Raw genomic sequence first — 14,578 nt, 5'->3', positions numbered from 1 at the left:
CCAGGTTCATAGTCCACTAGTCTCCTCTACTCCGCTGCCAGCACTGGCACAGCAAATCAGATAACAGCCCAGCCCCAACCAGCTTGTACAGCTAGATATGACCTCCATACTCCTGCCACCAGGGACAATGACATCACAGTCCAACAGCCACACAGAGAGCTAGAGTGGAGACCACATGATCCTCAAGGATCTACATCAAGTTATTCAAAGTCCAATAACAGACATACACATAAAAAAAGAGAAAAGCATGGAAAATGTCATTTTACTAATACCACAGAGTGCAATTCAGCACACAGAACCATTCTACAGAAAGCCAAAGCAGAGTGGTAACCATTTAATGGCAGCATCTGCTAATAGCGTTTTTATTGTCCTTGGTGTGGTATTTGTTTATTAGAGTACAGGTGTTGGTAGTATTTCAGCAGTTTAGATGCAGCCATGTCAGATGACTCTGAGAAGGGGAGCAACAAGGGTTAGGCTAGTGCCCCTCTATTACTTATTCACCCTGAACAGGACCTTAGGTCATCTAAGTGAGCTTATTGCCATGCTCAAACGCACAGAGGCATTTAACCAGTATTTCAAAATATCCTCCTGGGTGTCAGCAAAGTCTGATATGAACCCTTTGGTTGTCCTTATGTACATAGACACACACATACAGTTGCTGAGTGAGTGAGTGTTTTTATTTTATATTTAACTAGGCACGTCATTTAAGAACAAATTCTTATTTACAATGATGACCTACCAAAAGGCCTCCTGCAGGGACGGGGGATTAAACAATAAAATACAAATATAGGATAAAACACACATCACGACCAGAGAGACACCACAATAAAGACAGATCTAAGACAACAACACAGCATAGCAGCAACACATGTCATGTTGCTGTGTTGTCAACGCAGATTGGCAGCAACACAACATGACAACACGGCAGCAGCACAAAACATAGTACAAACATTATTGGGCACAGACAACAATACATCACACAACGCAGCCACAACTGTCAGTAAGAGTGTCCATGATTGGGTCTTTGAATGAAGAGATTGAGATAAACTGTCCAGTTTGAGTGTTTTTTGCAGCTCTTTCCAGTCACTAGCTGCAGCGTAATTAGATTCGATGTATAAACATGTCCTAAAATCACACAAAAAACAACCACTCGTCAGTTTCAGGGAACAACAAGGAAAGTCAATCACATCTCCAACATGAACAGAATACCACGGGCAAACGCCATCCCACTTGACCAGCGACAGTCAATAGCAGCAGGGCACCTGGAAGACGGAGGTCCACATTCAATTAGACTGCCTTATGAAATGCCTACTTCAACTTCTGCTACACCACTCATTACAAGATATCTTGCGGTGGTACATTTCACTGACAACCGAACTGACTTTTGCATGTTGTGAAACGTCATAGTCAATGGAAGAGGAACACATGAGTCAAAGACTTAATCGGCTGCCAGTCAACCATTAGGCTAGATGACATCAGAGCTCAACGGAATTCACCTAGCACAACAAAAGTGTGGAGGCAGGCAGCCAAGGCGGGACAGAACAAGAGCTGTTCTAATTTCTAGGGTGTATTCCCACTCCCACTACTACTGCTGGACCCATTCATTGTTGCTGCTGTAGACAGAGGAGATATACTATGGCTGTCATTACACTTCTCTGGCATGTCTCCGTGTCCACAGACAGAAATGACCATCTTCACCCCCAGAGGAACTTCTGTGATGGTATGATGCTACTTCAAAGAATATTCAGAAAAATGAGTCAAACACTCCACTTCCTCTCAGAAGGTTTCTCTTTCACCCACATGCCATGTATGTTTGCTTCTGTAGCTTGCATTATGCCACAGGAGCCATACTTTCGTAAAGTAATCCTGTCTCAAACCAAGAGCTAAAACACTTCATATAGCCTAAGCACCTCTTAACACAACAACTTGATATCAGCACACTGGCATTTGTAATATTCAGTGTATTTTGTAAATGCTTATAATAAATCCTTAGTTATTACTTGATTTTTTTAAGGACTTTATTGTCAACTTTTATACTATTAATGACAGTATTAGTTTTACTGGTAATGGCAGTGTTGAGGAAGTCCACAAGAAAAAAGAATTATTGCACCGTTTATGCTGTATCCTGTGCATATAACGAATACATGTTGATTTGAACTTATGTAACAAAAAGATACCCAAAAACAACATCAAAACAGAAGAAAACATTTCGAACAGCCTAAATGCCATACTGATCGGCATCAGGACCCAAACCCTTCAGTGTTAAGAATGGTAGACAGAGACTTGCTAGCTACTTTAGCTAGATAGCTGGGATTTTCTACAAGGAATCTGCCTCCCGAAAAAAGCTTCTCCCAAGTGGCTGTGACACCTATTCCCGTTGCCTGCTGCACTGCTGCTTGGATTCCACCTGGCGATCTGTTCACCGTCTGCCCTGGCCTGTTTCCCCCTGTTTGTTATAGGTACCCCTGCCACACATGCACTTACACTGCAGACTTTGGACTGATCGGAATTTTAGATAGGCTAATTAACTTACTCAGAAACACTTCAATTAACTAGGATAGGCCTACTATTGATTTATTTTCTATCATACTTTTATAGCCTACTGGACTCAGAGAGCTACTCTCTCAAGCTCTTGTTGGGACGAGTGACTCTGAACTTACAATGGCTAGCCCCAAGTCCTTATATATTTCTTTCTTCTGCTTTATGCTATTTGCCTCATGACTCCTGCACACTTTGTTGACTATGAACTTGCTTGTTTACCCAACCGTGAGACAGACTGTTTTAGAGGTAGACCGATTATGATTTTTCAACGCCGATGCCGATTATTGGAGGACCAAAAAAAAAAGCCGATACCGATTAAATCGGATGATTTTTAAAAATGTATTTGTAATAATGACAATTACAACAATACTGAATGAACACTTAATTTAACTGAATATAATACATCAATAAAAATCTATTTAGCCTCATAAATAATGAAACATGTTCAATTTGGTTTAAATAATGCAAAAACAAAGTGTTGGAGAAGGAGAAGTGCAATATGTGCCATGTAAAAAAGCTAACGTTTGAGTTCCTTGCTCAGAACATGAGAACATATGAAAGTTGGTGGTTCCTTTTAACATGAGACTTCAATATTCCAAGGTAAGAGGTTTTAGGTTGTAGTTAATATAGTATTTATAGGACTATTTCTCTCTATATCATTTGTATTTCATTAACCTTTGACTATTGGATGTTCTTATAGGCAATTTAGTATTGCCAGTGTAACAGTATAGCTTCTGTCCCTCTCCTCGCTCCTCCCTGGGCTCGAACCAGGAACACATCGACAACAGCCACACTCGAAGCAGCGTTACCCATCGCTCCACAAAAGCCGCGGCCACTTTCGTGCGTTTTGCCAGCAGCTCTAAGCATTGCGCTGTTTATGACTTCAAGCCTATCAACTCCCAAGATTAGGCTGGTGTAACCGATGTGAAATGGCTAGCTAGTTAGCAGGGTGCGTGCTAATAGCGTTTCAAACGTCACTCGCTCTGAGACTTGGAGTGGTTGTTCCCCTTGCTCTGCATGGGTAACACTGCTTCGAGGGTGGCTGTTGTCGATGTGTTCCTGGTTCGAGCCCTATAGTCCTATAATCCTATAATAACTACAACCTAAAACTTCTTACCTGGGAATATTGAAGACTCATGTTAAAACGAAACACCAGCTTTCATATGTTCTCATGTTCTGAGCAAGGAACTTAAACGTTAGCTTTCTTACATGGCACATATTGCACTTTTACGTTCTTCTCCAACACATTGTTTTTGCAATATTTAAACCAAATGTAACATGTTTCATTATTTATTTGAGGCTAAATTGATTTTATTGATGTATTATATGAAGTTAAAATAAGTGTTCATTCAGTATTGTTGTAATTGTCATTATTACAAATAAAAGTAAAAAATTTAAATAATTTAAAAAATTACGTATCGGCTTTTTTTGGTCCTCCAATAATCGGTATCGGCGTTGAAAAATCATATTCGGTCGAACTCTAGTCTGGGTAGCCAGGCAAGGGCAGTCGGACAGTGGAGGAAGCTAAGCTGTTAGCATCACACTGACCCCCGTTACACGTCCCTCTCATATGGGCATACTCTAAATGCTTTGTTGTGCATTTGTGTAGGCATGTTTGAGTGTGTACCTGTGTGTGAGCTTTCTTCCCTAAGAGCTGTCAACAGGGGAATGTGGGAGGTCTGTTCTGGCAGGAAAATTGAGGTCAGCAGCAAATGACTAACGTTAATTACAGCAGAGATCTGTCAAGTGCTGTTTGAGTGCTAAGTCCCTCATCTGAAACTACATGTGTGTGTTGAGTGGTCATCTAGTATGTTCCCATTTGACTATGGAAATGCTCCATGTATTTGAGGTGCAAGGAAATGCATATCTAGAAAAAGTGTGTGTGTGTGTGTCATATTCTTCTGAGTGAGTCTTTGAATTGGAAAAACCTGCTTAACAAGCTGCTTTCATGGGTGCTTGTTTTGTGTCTTTATATGAAGGGTGATCTCACACACTGCTGATGTGGGAGACAGAGACAGGACCAGCCTGTTAAAGAGGGCTGTGGGTTAGAGCGCACAACACAAACAGGCAAATGGGAAAACAATCAAATGGGGTGAGAAAGAGGAAGCACTCAAGTGGAAATGATGAGCTGCCTAGTTCTGCAATAAGCTGTGAGTCAACACAATGCTATAGTCATGAAATTCTATTGAATGCCTATTTCTTGCTGATAGATAATTAGGCTAGGCTAGCGAGAAAATAGGAAATGATGACAGACCCCACAGGGCCAGGTACACACCTGCTGTTTATACATCATACACACATCCTATCCAACAGTCTTCTCAGAGCCAACACTAAACTGGGTTAGTGAGTGATATGGACAGTCAGTGCATTATAAATTAACAAAACTGGTGCAGCTCAGGTATAGAGTACATATTTTCATTCATTAGCCTCACAGGGGGAAAGGATTAGGCCCAAGGCGATTATGTGCAACACAAAAGTATAGGCTGTAGCCTAGTGATAGACTGACATAATATAGGTTGTGCATAGTGGGTCCTGTCCCGCTGCTGATTTCCGGGTGTGGCATGGAACTTATAAATAGACCAGTGGGAGACCAGCCTACACCTAGGTTTCCCTTTGAAACAAGGGCAGAACACCAGTTAGCCCAACATGTACTCTTAAGAAGTCTACCATTACTCATTAAGGTCCAAGGATCTTCTGTTGTTATTTTCAGAGGTAGACTGGCTCTGGTAGCCCAAAACTCCATCTAAAGGTGAATCGATTCTTAATTGCGGAAACGTTTCTAGAATCATAAAGCCCTTAACTTTTAATGTTACACCAATATCATTTCACTATGCAAAACATACACTTAGTATACAATGTTTTAGCAGGCTTTATCACATGACAGTATTTTCAGTGACAACACGTTTCTGGCAGCCATCTTCCGTCACACACAGGTGTTCATTGCATGCTAGATAGCTAATTAGCATCTGTCTCGCATAAACATGTGCTGTAACATGGAGATATGGCGTTGTGAGAACAGTAACCCTAACCCTATAAAAAAGGTGTATATCAATTTATGCTTTCGTTTTAGAAAAGTATTTTCCGCAGACATAAAGATAACGTCCGTATGCTTCCAAAACCGTACCGCAAGCGATGCACGTTACGCCTTGGGCACACTTAGTGTCCATGCGCAAAATGGTTTGCAGCATCTGGATGGTGTGCAACAAAAGTTTAACATTCACCTTCTGCTAACATTTTTGTCAAGCTGTCTATGCGTACAGTTGGACGCATACCGTCGATAAATCCAATGTATGCCCCACACAGAACGCACTGCTGCAAGGCAAACGCAGTGTTCCATTGGAAATTAATGTACTCCTGGTGTACCAAAATGCAATGACACTGTCAGTGTGATCAAGGCATTAATGTTCAGACCGAGCGTTGGGGATATTAACAAAACTCCTTCCTCCAATGACTCCTTCCTCCAATTAACAAAACTTCTTCCTCCAATGTAATGAAACGGAGTCATTCAAGGGCTAAACACCAGTGTGACATCACACAAAATACATTTTTCTCCAGTCTACACTTCACCCACCTATTATCTCTGTACTCACCCACTATAAACAAGTTATTTGGACCACACAAAACTATACAGCATATTTACGCAAGATACATTGCCTAAATACCGGTCATATTTTTTTGTTTTTTACAGGCAACGGGTATAAAATTCATAAGGGTATAGAAATTATACACAACAGCAGATCCTATGCAAACACCACTGGGAAACCAATGTTGTTGGCCTCTTTGTGGCACCCCAACTTGCCAAGTGCAGCATCATATTTAAGTGGATTAAAAGGGGGACAAGCAGCCTAATATTCAACTAAATGTTTTCATATACCTAATATCTAGACTACACTCCATACAGATTATGCTCAACATTGCCATGCCAGACTGAAACAAGCAGCTACTGTAGTTAGCTGTGTTCTGTTGTGTAATGTCATCATGTCACCTAGAGTTATAAATTACATACATCTCAAATGTAAAGCAATTCAATGTGTACTGGGAACAGTCTACAATACACAAAAAATAAGTTATCTAATCTACTGATCAGTCGACTAAAGTAGCCTGATTTAATTTCCGTGTTCGGCCCTGCTGACAACCGCTGACATTATTGCAGGAGCAAGTTGCCCCCAAAACGCTAGATAGCAAAATTATTTGGTCCATATTTATTGTATTTTGTTTTATTTCCTTACATAAATAGATACTAATATGTAATATGTCTGGTCCTAGACCAGTGCCCCCAGGCAACTTTTCACGATTTCCTTTGAAACATTTGTTCTTCGCCCTGGCTTGCCACGCAAACGTCGCATCTAACGTCAACATTTCGTTCCTCCTCTTTCATTTAGTTTTGTTTGCTTACGCCAAGTGCGTAAATGAGTATGTGACCAAATACCCGTTTAGGAGCACGGATCATCTCACAATTTTACTAACTGGTTATCTAGCTAGCGAAATTCCTTACTAAAAGCTGACTCCAGGGATCTTTTGCAAATTGAGTTGCGTGAGCTAAACCACAAATATGATAGCTGTCTAGCTAACGTTAGCTTTGAGCACCACCAACCTGCCAACGAAATTTTCCAAGACCGAGCTTTTTCCAGCACTCTGCCCACCGACCACAGCAATTTGCGGTAAATCCAAGTTACAACTCTGGCCGATGGAACTGAAAGCGTCCTGAAGTTTGTTGATAAGGGGGATCAAATCTTCCATCCCCCGGTTCCCCATGGTTTCGTTGGAACGGCTCCCCTCCCGAACTAACGTTAGCCTACTACGTTAACGTTACTAGTTAGCAAGGTGCTCGGGTTACTCCGAAATGTTGAATTCCAACTTTCAAGCCGCCCTGTCTTCACTCTGTCAAAGGGAAATATGATGTTTACAAATTGTGTAACTCCCAATTTAGTGGGATTACAATAACGTGTTCTTATAAACACGAAAATACTCAAAGTCAACCAAACGAAACGGATAGAAAACTCACAAAACAAAACTTCCACCATCCGGTCAGGCAAGTCGACATCCGACCTAACCGGTGATAAGGCTACCGCCTCCTGTCAATGAAATAATTGGTCAATCTCACTGCTCGTCTCCAATCACTCTCCTTTCATTGGCTAGTTGTTTTTCAACGTCAAAGGGGTGTGTTCACCCCTGGACATTGCTTCAATGGGCAAATTAATACTTGATGACACAATTATTAAATGACAAGGCATGCAAGGATTGCTTCTACGAGTTTGCTGTCAATGATATTGTAATGAAGACATATTTTTGACAACTCAATGCAAATATTAGATTACTGTAGTTCCGGTATGTCACGTGCTTGTTGACGTCGTCTGTGTGCAACAACATGGCTGCGCCCATAACCAGAGGAGCTGCAACGAGCAGCCTTGAAACAGGCATGGTTGTCAAGAAAGCCGTTTCAATCGTTGCTCCTCTTGCTCTCCGAATCATCGCCGAATGTCCAGTGACCAAAGCGAGGGCTTGTGATCTCAAACTCCCTCATTGTACGGTCAGCACCCCAGTGTTCATGCCTGTTGGTACACAAGGCACGATGAAGGGAATCACTGTGGACCAACTCGATGATCTGGGATGTCAGATTTGTCTTGGCAACACATACCACTTGGGTATGAGGCCGGTAAGTGTAGCCCAATAATGTAAGAAAGGAGCCTAACGTTACTCGTTATAGTCCAAGGACCTTACATGTTCTGTTTAAAGGGGCAATCAGAATTTGCTACATCCATTTTAGGATTTATACATTAATGATATGTACCCATTCATTCTTGAAGAACATACTTTATAAATGCCTCATGAGCTTAGTTCATCTGTCATACCCCCAGAATATATACAATATAACTTTGTTTTACTCCAATCTTTGTAAACAAAGTTAATGTAAACAAACACAGTATAGCCTCAAAACATGGTCAAAGCTATAATTGGATGGTCAGATATCATGGATGGTCAGTCCTTGCATCCATAGCTCTGTCTATGAATTTGAGAATGGTTACATATCTCCAGCCCCATCCCTCAGCGTTTTAGTGAAACAGTGGTGGAGAGGCTTTTTTGTTATTCTTTCAACTGCTGTTTTGCACTTTAAAGGCAAATTTGCTCAAGAAGCCAAAACAGCCAAATACTCCATCTAAACGTTAATTGATTCTCACTTGCGGTACGGTTCTAGAAACATAAATCCCTCTACTTTCATATCACATCAAAATAATTTAGGAAATGCAGACTTACTGTTTTAACTGGTTTAACACAGTTGCGGCCAACAGTGTTTTTCAGTGACAAAAAGCTGTAAAGCTGTGTATAACCCTACAAAGCTGTGTATAACCCTTTAAAGCTGTGTATAACCCTATAAAGCTGTGTATAAATTTAACCTTTTGTTTTTTGAAAATTATTTATTGCTAATATGAAAGATATAAGGTCCTTATGCTTCCACAACTGTACCGCAAGTGATGTGTGTTAATGTTCAGACTGAGCTTCAGGGCTCTTAACAAAACTCCCCTGTATAGAAGACACCTTCATCCAATAACTCTTATGTGTAATGGAACTGAGAGTCATTATCAATGGCTACATTAAGTGGTGCTAGGGCTATTCACATTGTGTATCAAAGATGATTGACCTTGTAGACAGCTCTTTGTTGTCAGTGTCTGGTGTGCTGCAGACAGTGAGGATGGTGTTGTCTGTCTGTCCCATCACAGGGTCCTGAGCTGATTGAGAAAGCAAATGGCCTGCATGGCTTCATGAACTGGAAAAGAAACCTTTTGACTGTGAGTATCAGCTAATGTGTTGACTGCGTAAGTGGGCTAAAAAGAACAAGGGTCTCTTTCACCCAAATGTCTGCTTTTCAAGATATGTGAGCATCAAATGAGGCAAAATGCATCATATGGGGAGGATTTCATTATTTTGAAGGTCACATAACTTGAAAACTTGAGTGCTGACAAGAAAAACATTTTGGGACTACAGTATGTCAACGATGGACTATTGAAACACAAACCAAAAGATAGTTTTTGGTTGGAATTTTCCTTGAATCCCTACCATTTCTACATAGGACAGTGGGGGCTTTCAGATGGTGTCTCTTGTTGAACTATCTGAGGTTACTGAGGAGGGGGTCAAGTTCAAATCTCCTTACGATGGGAAGGAGATCCTTCTGAGTCCTGAGCAGTCAATCGCCATACAGAACAGTCTGGGTAAGAAGGACACAATCCAGTATCCACTCCCAATGAATCAGTCTGGAAAGTAAAGCCACTATATTTCAGGTAGTACTCCTGTTCTTAATTTTAATATCGCACCATTTCTGTTTTGTCCAGGGTCAGACATCATGATGCAGTTGGATGACGTGGTCAGCAGTACGGTGACTGGGCCGCGGGTGGAGGAGGCTACGTGGAGATCGATTCGCTGGCTGGACCGCTGCATTGCAGCCAATAAGAATCCAGATAGACAGAACCTGTTTGCCATCATCCAGGGTGGCCTGAACACAGAGCTGCGCAAAGCCTGTCTAGACGGTAAGATGTTCCCCCCTGTTTCATCTATGTCTATCGATGACTAACCTCCCTCAAAGCTGTTCAGCACAGTAAATTGCTCTGTCTTCATGCCAATTAGCTAATTAGTTTAACATCTTATTTTGGAATTACAGTGGAAAAGAGCTAATGAAAAATACATTATCTGTGCAGATGCTGATACCAAATTTCGTGAAATTTGCTTATTTCCAGAGGATACATATTTTAAAAATATTTTTCTGTTCCTGTGCTTTTTACAGAAATGACAAAACGGGATGTTCCTGGCTTTGCTATTGGTGGGCTGAGCGGAGGTGAGGAGAAGGATGATTTCTGGAGGATGGTGACACTCAGCACAGACCACCTGCCTCGGGAGAAGCCTCGCTACCTTATGGGGGTTGGGTATGGCTGCCATATTCCTTATGTTATAACAGCACATTTACATGCATAAATGACATAAATTGCAAATGTTTTGTCGTGCCGTACAGATATTTCTATGTATGTGGTTCATGTGTTTTGCTGTGGGTCACAGTTATGCAGTAGACCTGGTGGTGTGTGTTGCTCTGGGTTGTGACATGTTTGACTGTGTCTTCCCAACACGCACTGCAGTAAGTATTCCATTCTCTTACATATTATGAGTCACCTACTCTCTATTAATTTACCTTGAAATAAGTATTCTTATCACAAGTGCAGAGAAACCCAATAGCTTCTTTTATAATTTAGTCCATAGCAGTACTACTTTCTTTATATTGATGATTATGGTTATGATGATAATGAAGTATTCTTCTTCCTTTCATCCCAGAGGTTTGGCTCAGCTCTGGTCCCGTGGGGATCTCTGACAATTACCAAGAAGCAGTTTGCCAAGGACCTACAGGCAATAGACCCAGACTGCCAGTGCCCCACCTGCAGGAGGTAAAGGCATATTAAACCTGGTACACTGGGGGACAGAATATGGAGGGTTGAAGGAATGGAGTATGTAGGGGTTGGAGAAACTGGTTTACAAATCTCAATTCTCTTCAATGGATGTTTTTAAGTTGTAGGCTGAATGATTCTGAGGATTGTTTTCTCGTGGGGCGGCAGGTAGCCTAGTGGTTAGAGCGTTGGGCAAGTAACCGAAAGGTTGCTAGATCGAATCCCCGAGCTGACAAGGTAAAAATCTGTCGCTCTGCCCCTGTCATTGTAAATAATATAACTGACTGCCTTGCCTATAAAGGTATCTTCTTTTTTAAAAATACATGATCTGTTTCATTTCCAGGCACAGTCGGGCCTATCTGCATGCTCTGTTCAAGAGTGACACCGCAGCCATGCATCACATTACCATCCACAACATCTCCTACCAGGTCTGTGTTTCTATAATGGTTAATAGTTTCCTTTAGTTACTATTTGCCATAGATGAGATAATAACCTTATCCTCTATCTTTGCGTCCAGCTCACTCTGATGCGGTCGATGAGACAGAGCATCATAGATGGTCTTTTCCCAGACTTCGTGAGGACATTCATGAAGAGAATGTTCCCCTCTCCTGAACAGTATCCAGGCTGGGCGGTGGATGCTCTAGGAACAGTCAACATCACATTGAATTAAACTGCTTTATACAGCCTGGGACTTCCTCTGAAATGGCCAATAAGACCTTTTATATGAGAAATCAGATCTCCTTTTTAAAAATGGTTCAATGACGGTGATGTACCTGAATATTTTACTGTCTTTATGATTTAGTTACGTTCATGTTTTGTTACAGTACGGTTCTTTTTTTGTGTGTAATTTATATGCTAAACATTCTGTTGAAAGTTATGAATTTACATTGTACTGCTTTCAACTCCTGTCAGACATACAGTACTTTTGTGACATCCAGTTTTCACTCTGCAGTCCTTCAGTGTATGATAATGTAGGAGTGGAGTAGTGTTGTTGAAGTCCAGGAACTGTCTCCTCTGATATATTCTGACACTTTTAGTTGTTACCATGGCTACAGACCAGCGGCCCACCCTCTTTAAATTCCATGCATGACTTCTAACACAGAAATGTGGTCATAAACTAACAATTAGAGACATTTCGGAACATTTCCTAGGGCTTATTATCGACCTTTACCAGCAGGAGGAAGCGAATACATTTCTATAATTGAGTTCTGTTTTGTTGTGCAGGAGATGAGGACACAGGAACCCACATTTGTGTGCTTTTGACTTTGGGCCACTAGAGGGCAAAAATATTCTAAACCTGATGAAAATGCACGTGAGCCAGATTAGGCCATCTGTTTAGTTGACATGCTGGAGAAGTTTCATAGGAAGGAATGGGAATTCTACCCACCCAGTTTGGCTCAAATGCAGAGAAGTAGAGCATGTATGGTTTAGTCAGATTTGCATGCTGAGGGCAGACAGAGTAGTGGCAAACAAAATTCTCAAGGAAGTGGCTTAGGGGATCACAATTTCCTGTGTCTCCGAAGTGCTACTTTCTCAAACAAAAAATGACACCCAATACAATGAGTTCCGGTAGTCAAGAAAGTCGGAGGACAGAGAATAATAGGGTGTCATAATCTGACATTGAAGCAAACCAGGATCTAAGACACATTGGAAAACAATAGGCAAGATATTTTTGTAGATTCCAATGTTTAGGTTTTTGTTCCAGAAACAACATTTTGTTTGATTGGTTCCTGTTTTTCTATTAGAAATTGAGGTCCTTTCTGTTTTTCATTGTAATATATCTAATTAAAGCTTTAATAGGCTACATTGCAGTTGTAAAAGCACCTGTTGCCTTTAGTTGAGAGACGAGATCTTTAAATAAAGCCACCCTGTATAGGCTACAGAGTTTATACATGGGTTGTAATTGTTAATACCTGTCAGTTATTAGTTTATAATGCTAAACATATAATAATAAACATGTAATAGTAATGAGCAAGTTATTCTTTAATGAATCAACACAGTTGACAATCACATTTTTACCTAAGTCTGTGCGTGTCACTTCAATTAGATTATTTTATGGGATATTGTAGTCCTATTGGATGAATTCTCTAAGAAAATCGCCTTTATCTACAGTCGTGGCCAAAAGTTTTGAGAATGACACAAATATTCATTTTCACAAAGTCTGCTGCCTCAGTTTGTATGATGGCAATTTGCATATACTCCAGAATGTTATGAAGAGTGATCAGATGAATTGCAATTAATTGCAAAGTCCCTCTTTGCCATGCAAATGAACTGAATCCCCCAAAAAACATCCCTGACACAAAAGGACCAACTCACATCATGTCAGTGATTCTCTCGTTAACACTGGTGTGAGTGTCGACGAGGACAAGGCTGGAGATCACTCTGTCATGCTGATTGAGTTCAAATAATGGACTGGAATCTTCAAAAGGAGGGCGGTGCTTGGAATCATTGTTCTTCCTCTGTCAATCATGGTTACCTGTAATGAAACACGTGCCGTCATCATTGCTTTGCACAAAAAGGCCTTCACATGCAAGGATATTGCTGCCAGTAAGATTGCACCTAAATCAACCATTTATCAGATCATCAAGAACTTCAAGGAAAGTGGTTCAATTGTTGTGAAGAGGGCTTCAGGGCGCCCAAGAACGTCCAGCAAGCACCAGGACCGTCTCCTAAAGTTGATTCAGCTGCGGGATCGGGCCACCACCAGTACAGAGCTTGCTCAGGAATGGCAGCTGGCAGGTGTGAGTTCATCTGCACGCACAGTGAGGCAAAGACTTTTGGAGGATGGCCTGGTGTCAAGAAGGGCAGCAAAGAAGCCACTTTTCTCCAGGAAAAACAGCAGGGACAGACTGATATTCTGCAAAAGGTACAGGGATTGAACTGCTGAGGACTGGGGTAAAGTCATTTTCACTGATGAATCCCCTTTCCGATTGTTTGGGGCACCCGGAAAAAAGCTTGTCTGAAGAGGACAAGGTGAGCGCTACCATCAGTTCTGTGTCATGCCATCAGTAAAGCAACCTGAGACCATTCATGTGTGGGGTTGCTTCTCAGCCAAGGGAGTGGGCTCACTCACAATTTTGCCGAAGAACACAGCCATGAATGAAAGAATGTTACCAACACATCCTTCGAGAGCAACCATCCAGGAACAGTTTGGTGAAGAACAATGCCTTTTCCAGCATGATGGAGCACCTTACCATAAGGCAGCTAAGTGGCTCAGGGAACAAAACATCGATATTTTGGGTCCATGGCCAGGAAACTCCCAGGAAACTGTCCAGACCTTAATCCCTTTGAGAACTTGTGGTCAATCCTCAAGAGGCGAGTGGACAAACAAAACCCCACAAATTCTGACAAACTCCAAGCATTGATTATGCAATAATGGGCTGCCATCAGTCAGGATGTGGCCCAGAAGTTAATTGACAGCATACCAGGGCGGATTGCAGAGGCCCTGAATTCTTTTTTTTTAAGGGTCAACACTGCAAATATTGATTCTTTGCATCAACTTCATGTAATTGTCAATAAAAAGCCTTTGACACTTGTGAAATGCTTGTAATTATACTTCAGCATTCCATAGTAACATCTGTCAAAAATATCTAAAGACACTGAAGCAGCAA

At 41.3% G+C, this 14,578-nt stretch overlaps 2 protein-coding genes across 17 annotated transcripts in view; one reads left to right on the top strand and one right to left on the bottom strand.

Annotated features, from left to right (window-relative positions):
• The window catches only part of LOC109880115 (dynamin-2), a 40,537-nt gene extending 32,924 nt beyond the window's left edge, over positions 1-7,613 (bottom strand). For 6 of the 16 annotated variants that reach the window (XM_031828019.1, XM_031828013.1, XM_031828014.1 and 3 more), the window contains exon 1: positions 7,136-7,603. In XM_031828019.1, coding sequence (XP_031683879.1) covers positions 7,136-7,296 — 161 coding nt within the window. In that variant the 5' untranslated portion in view covers positions 7,297-7,603. Of the gene's footprint in view, positions 1-7,135 lie in introns of all 16 variants that reach the window. The other 10 variants (XM_031828007.1, XM_031828012.1, XM_031828005.1 and 7 more) reach the window with 5 other exon arrangements.
• A 280-nt stretch (positions 7,614-7,893) lies between these two features.
• Positions 7,894-12,939, top strand: LOC109888268 (queuine tRNA-ribosyltransferase catalytic subunit 1). The gene is made up of 9 exons (XM_031828025.1): positions 7,894-8,197; positions 9,261-9,329; positions 9,611-9,749; positions 9,870-10,064; positions 10,319-10,457; positions 10,588-10,663; positions 10,858-10,967; positions 11,311-11,395; positions 11,485-12,939. The coding sequence occupies exons 1-9, from the start codon at positions 7,910-7,912 to the stop codon at positions 11,635-11,637; spliced, it is 1,254 nt and encodes a 417-aa protein (XP_031683885.1). The 5' UTR covers positions 7,894-7,909; the 3' UTR covers positions 11,638-12,939.
• The last annotated feature ends 1,639 nt before the right edge of the window (positions 12,940-14,578 follow it).

The sequence above is a fragment of the Oncorhynchus kisutch genome, linkage group LG6 (genome assembly GCF_002021735.2).
Source record: "Oncorhynchus kisutch isolate 150728-3 linkage group LG6, Okis_V2, whole genome shotgun sequence".
In the NCBI taxonomy this organism is placed as follows: Eukaryota; Metazoa; Chordata; class Actinopteri; order Salmoniformes; family Salmonidae; genus Oncorhynchus; species Oncorhynchus kisutch.
Note: the sequence above shows the minus strand (reverse complement) of the source record. Positions and strands in the feature narration are given on the sequence as shown.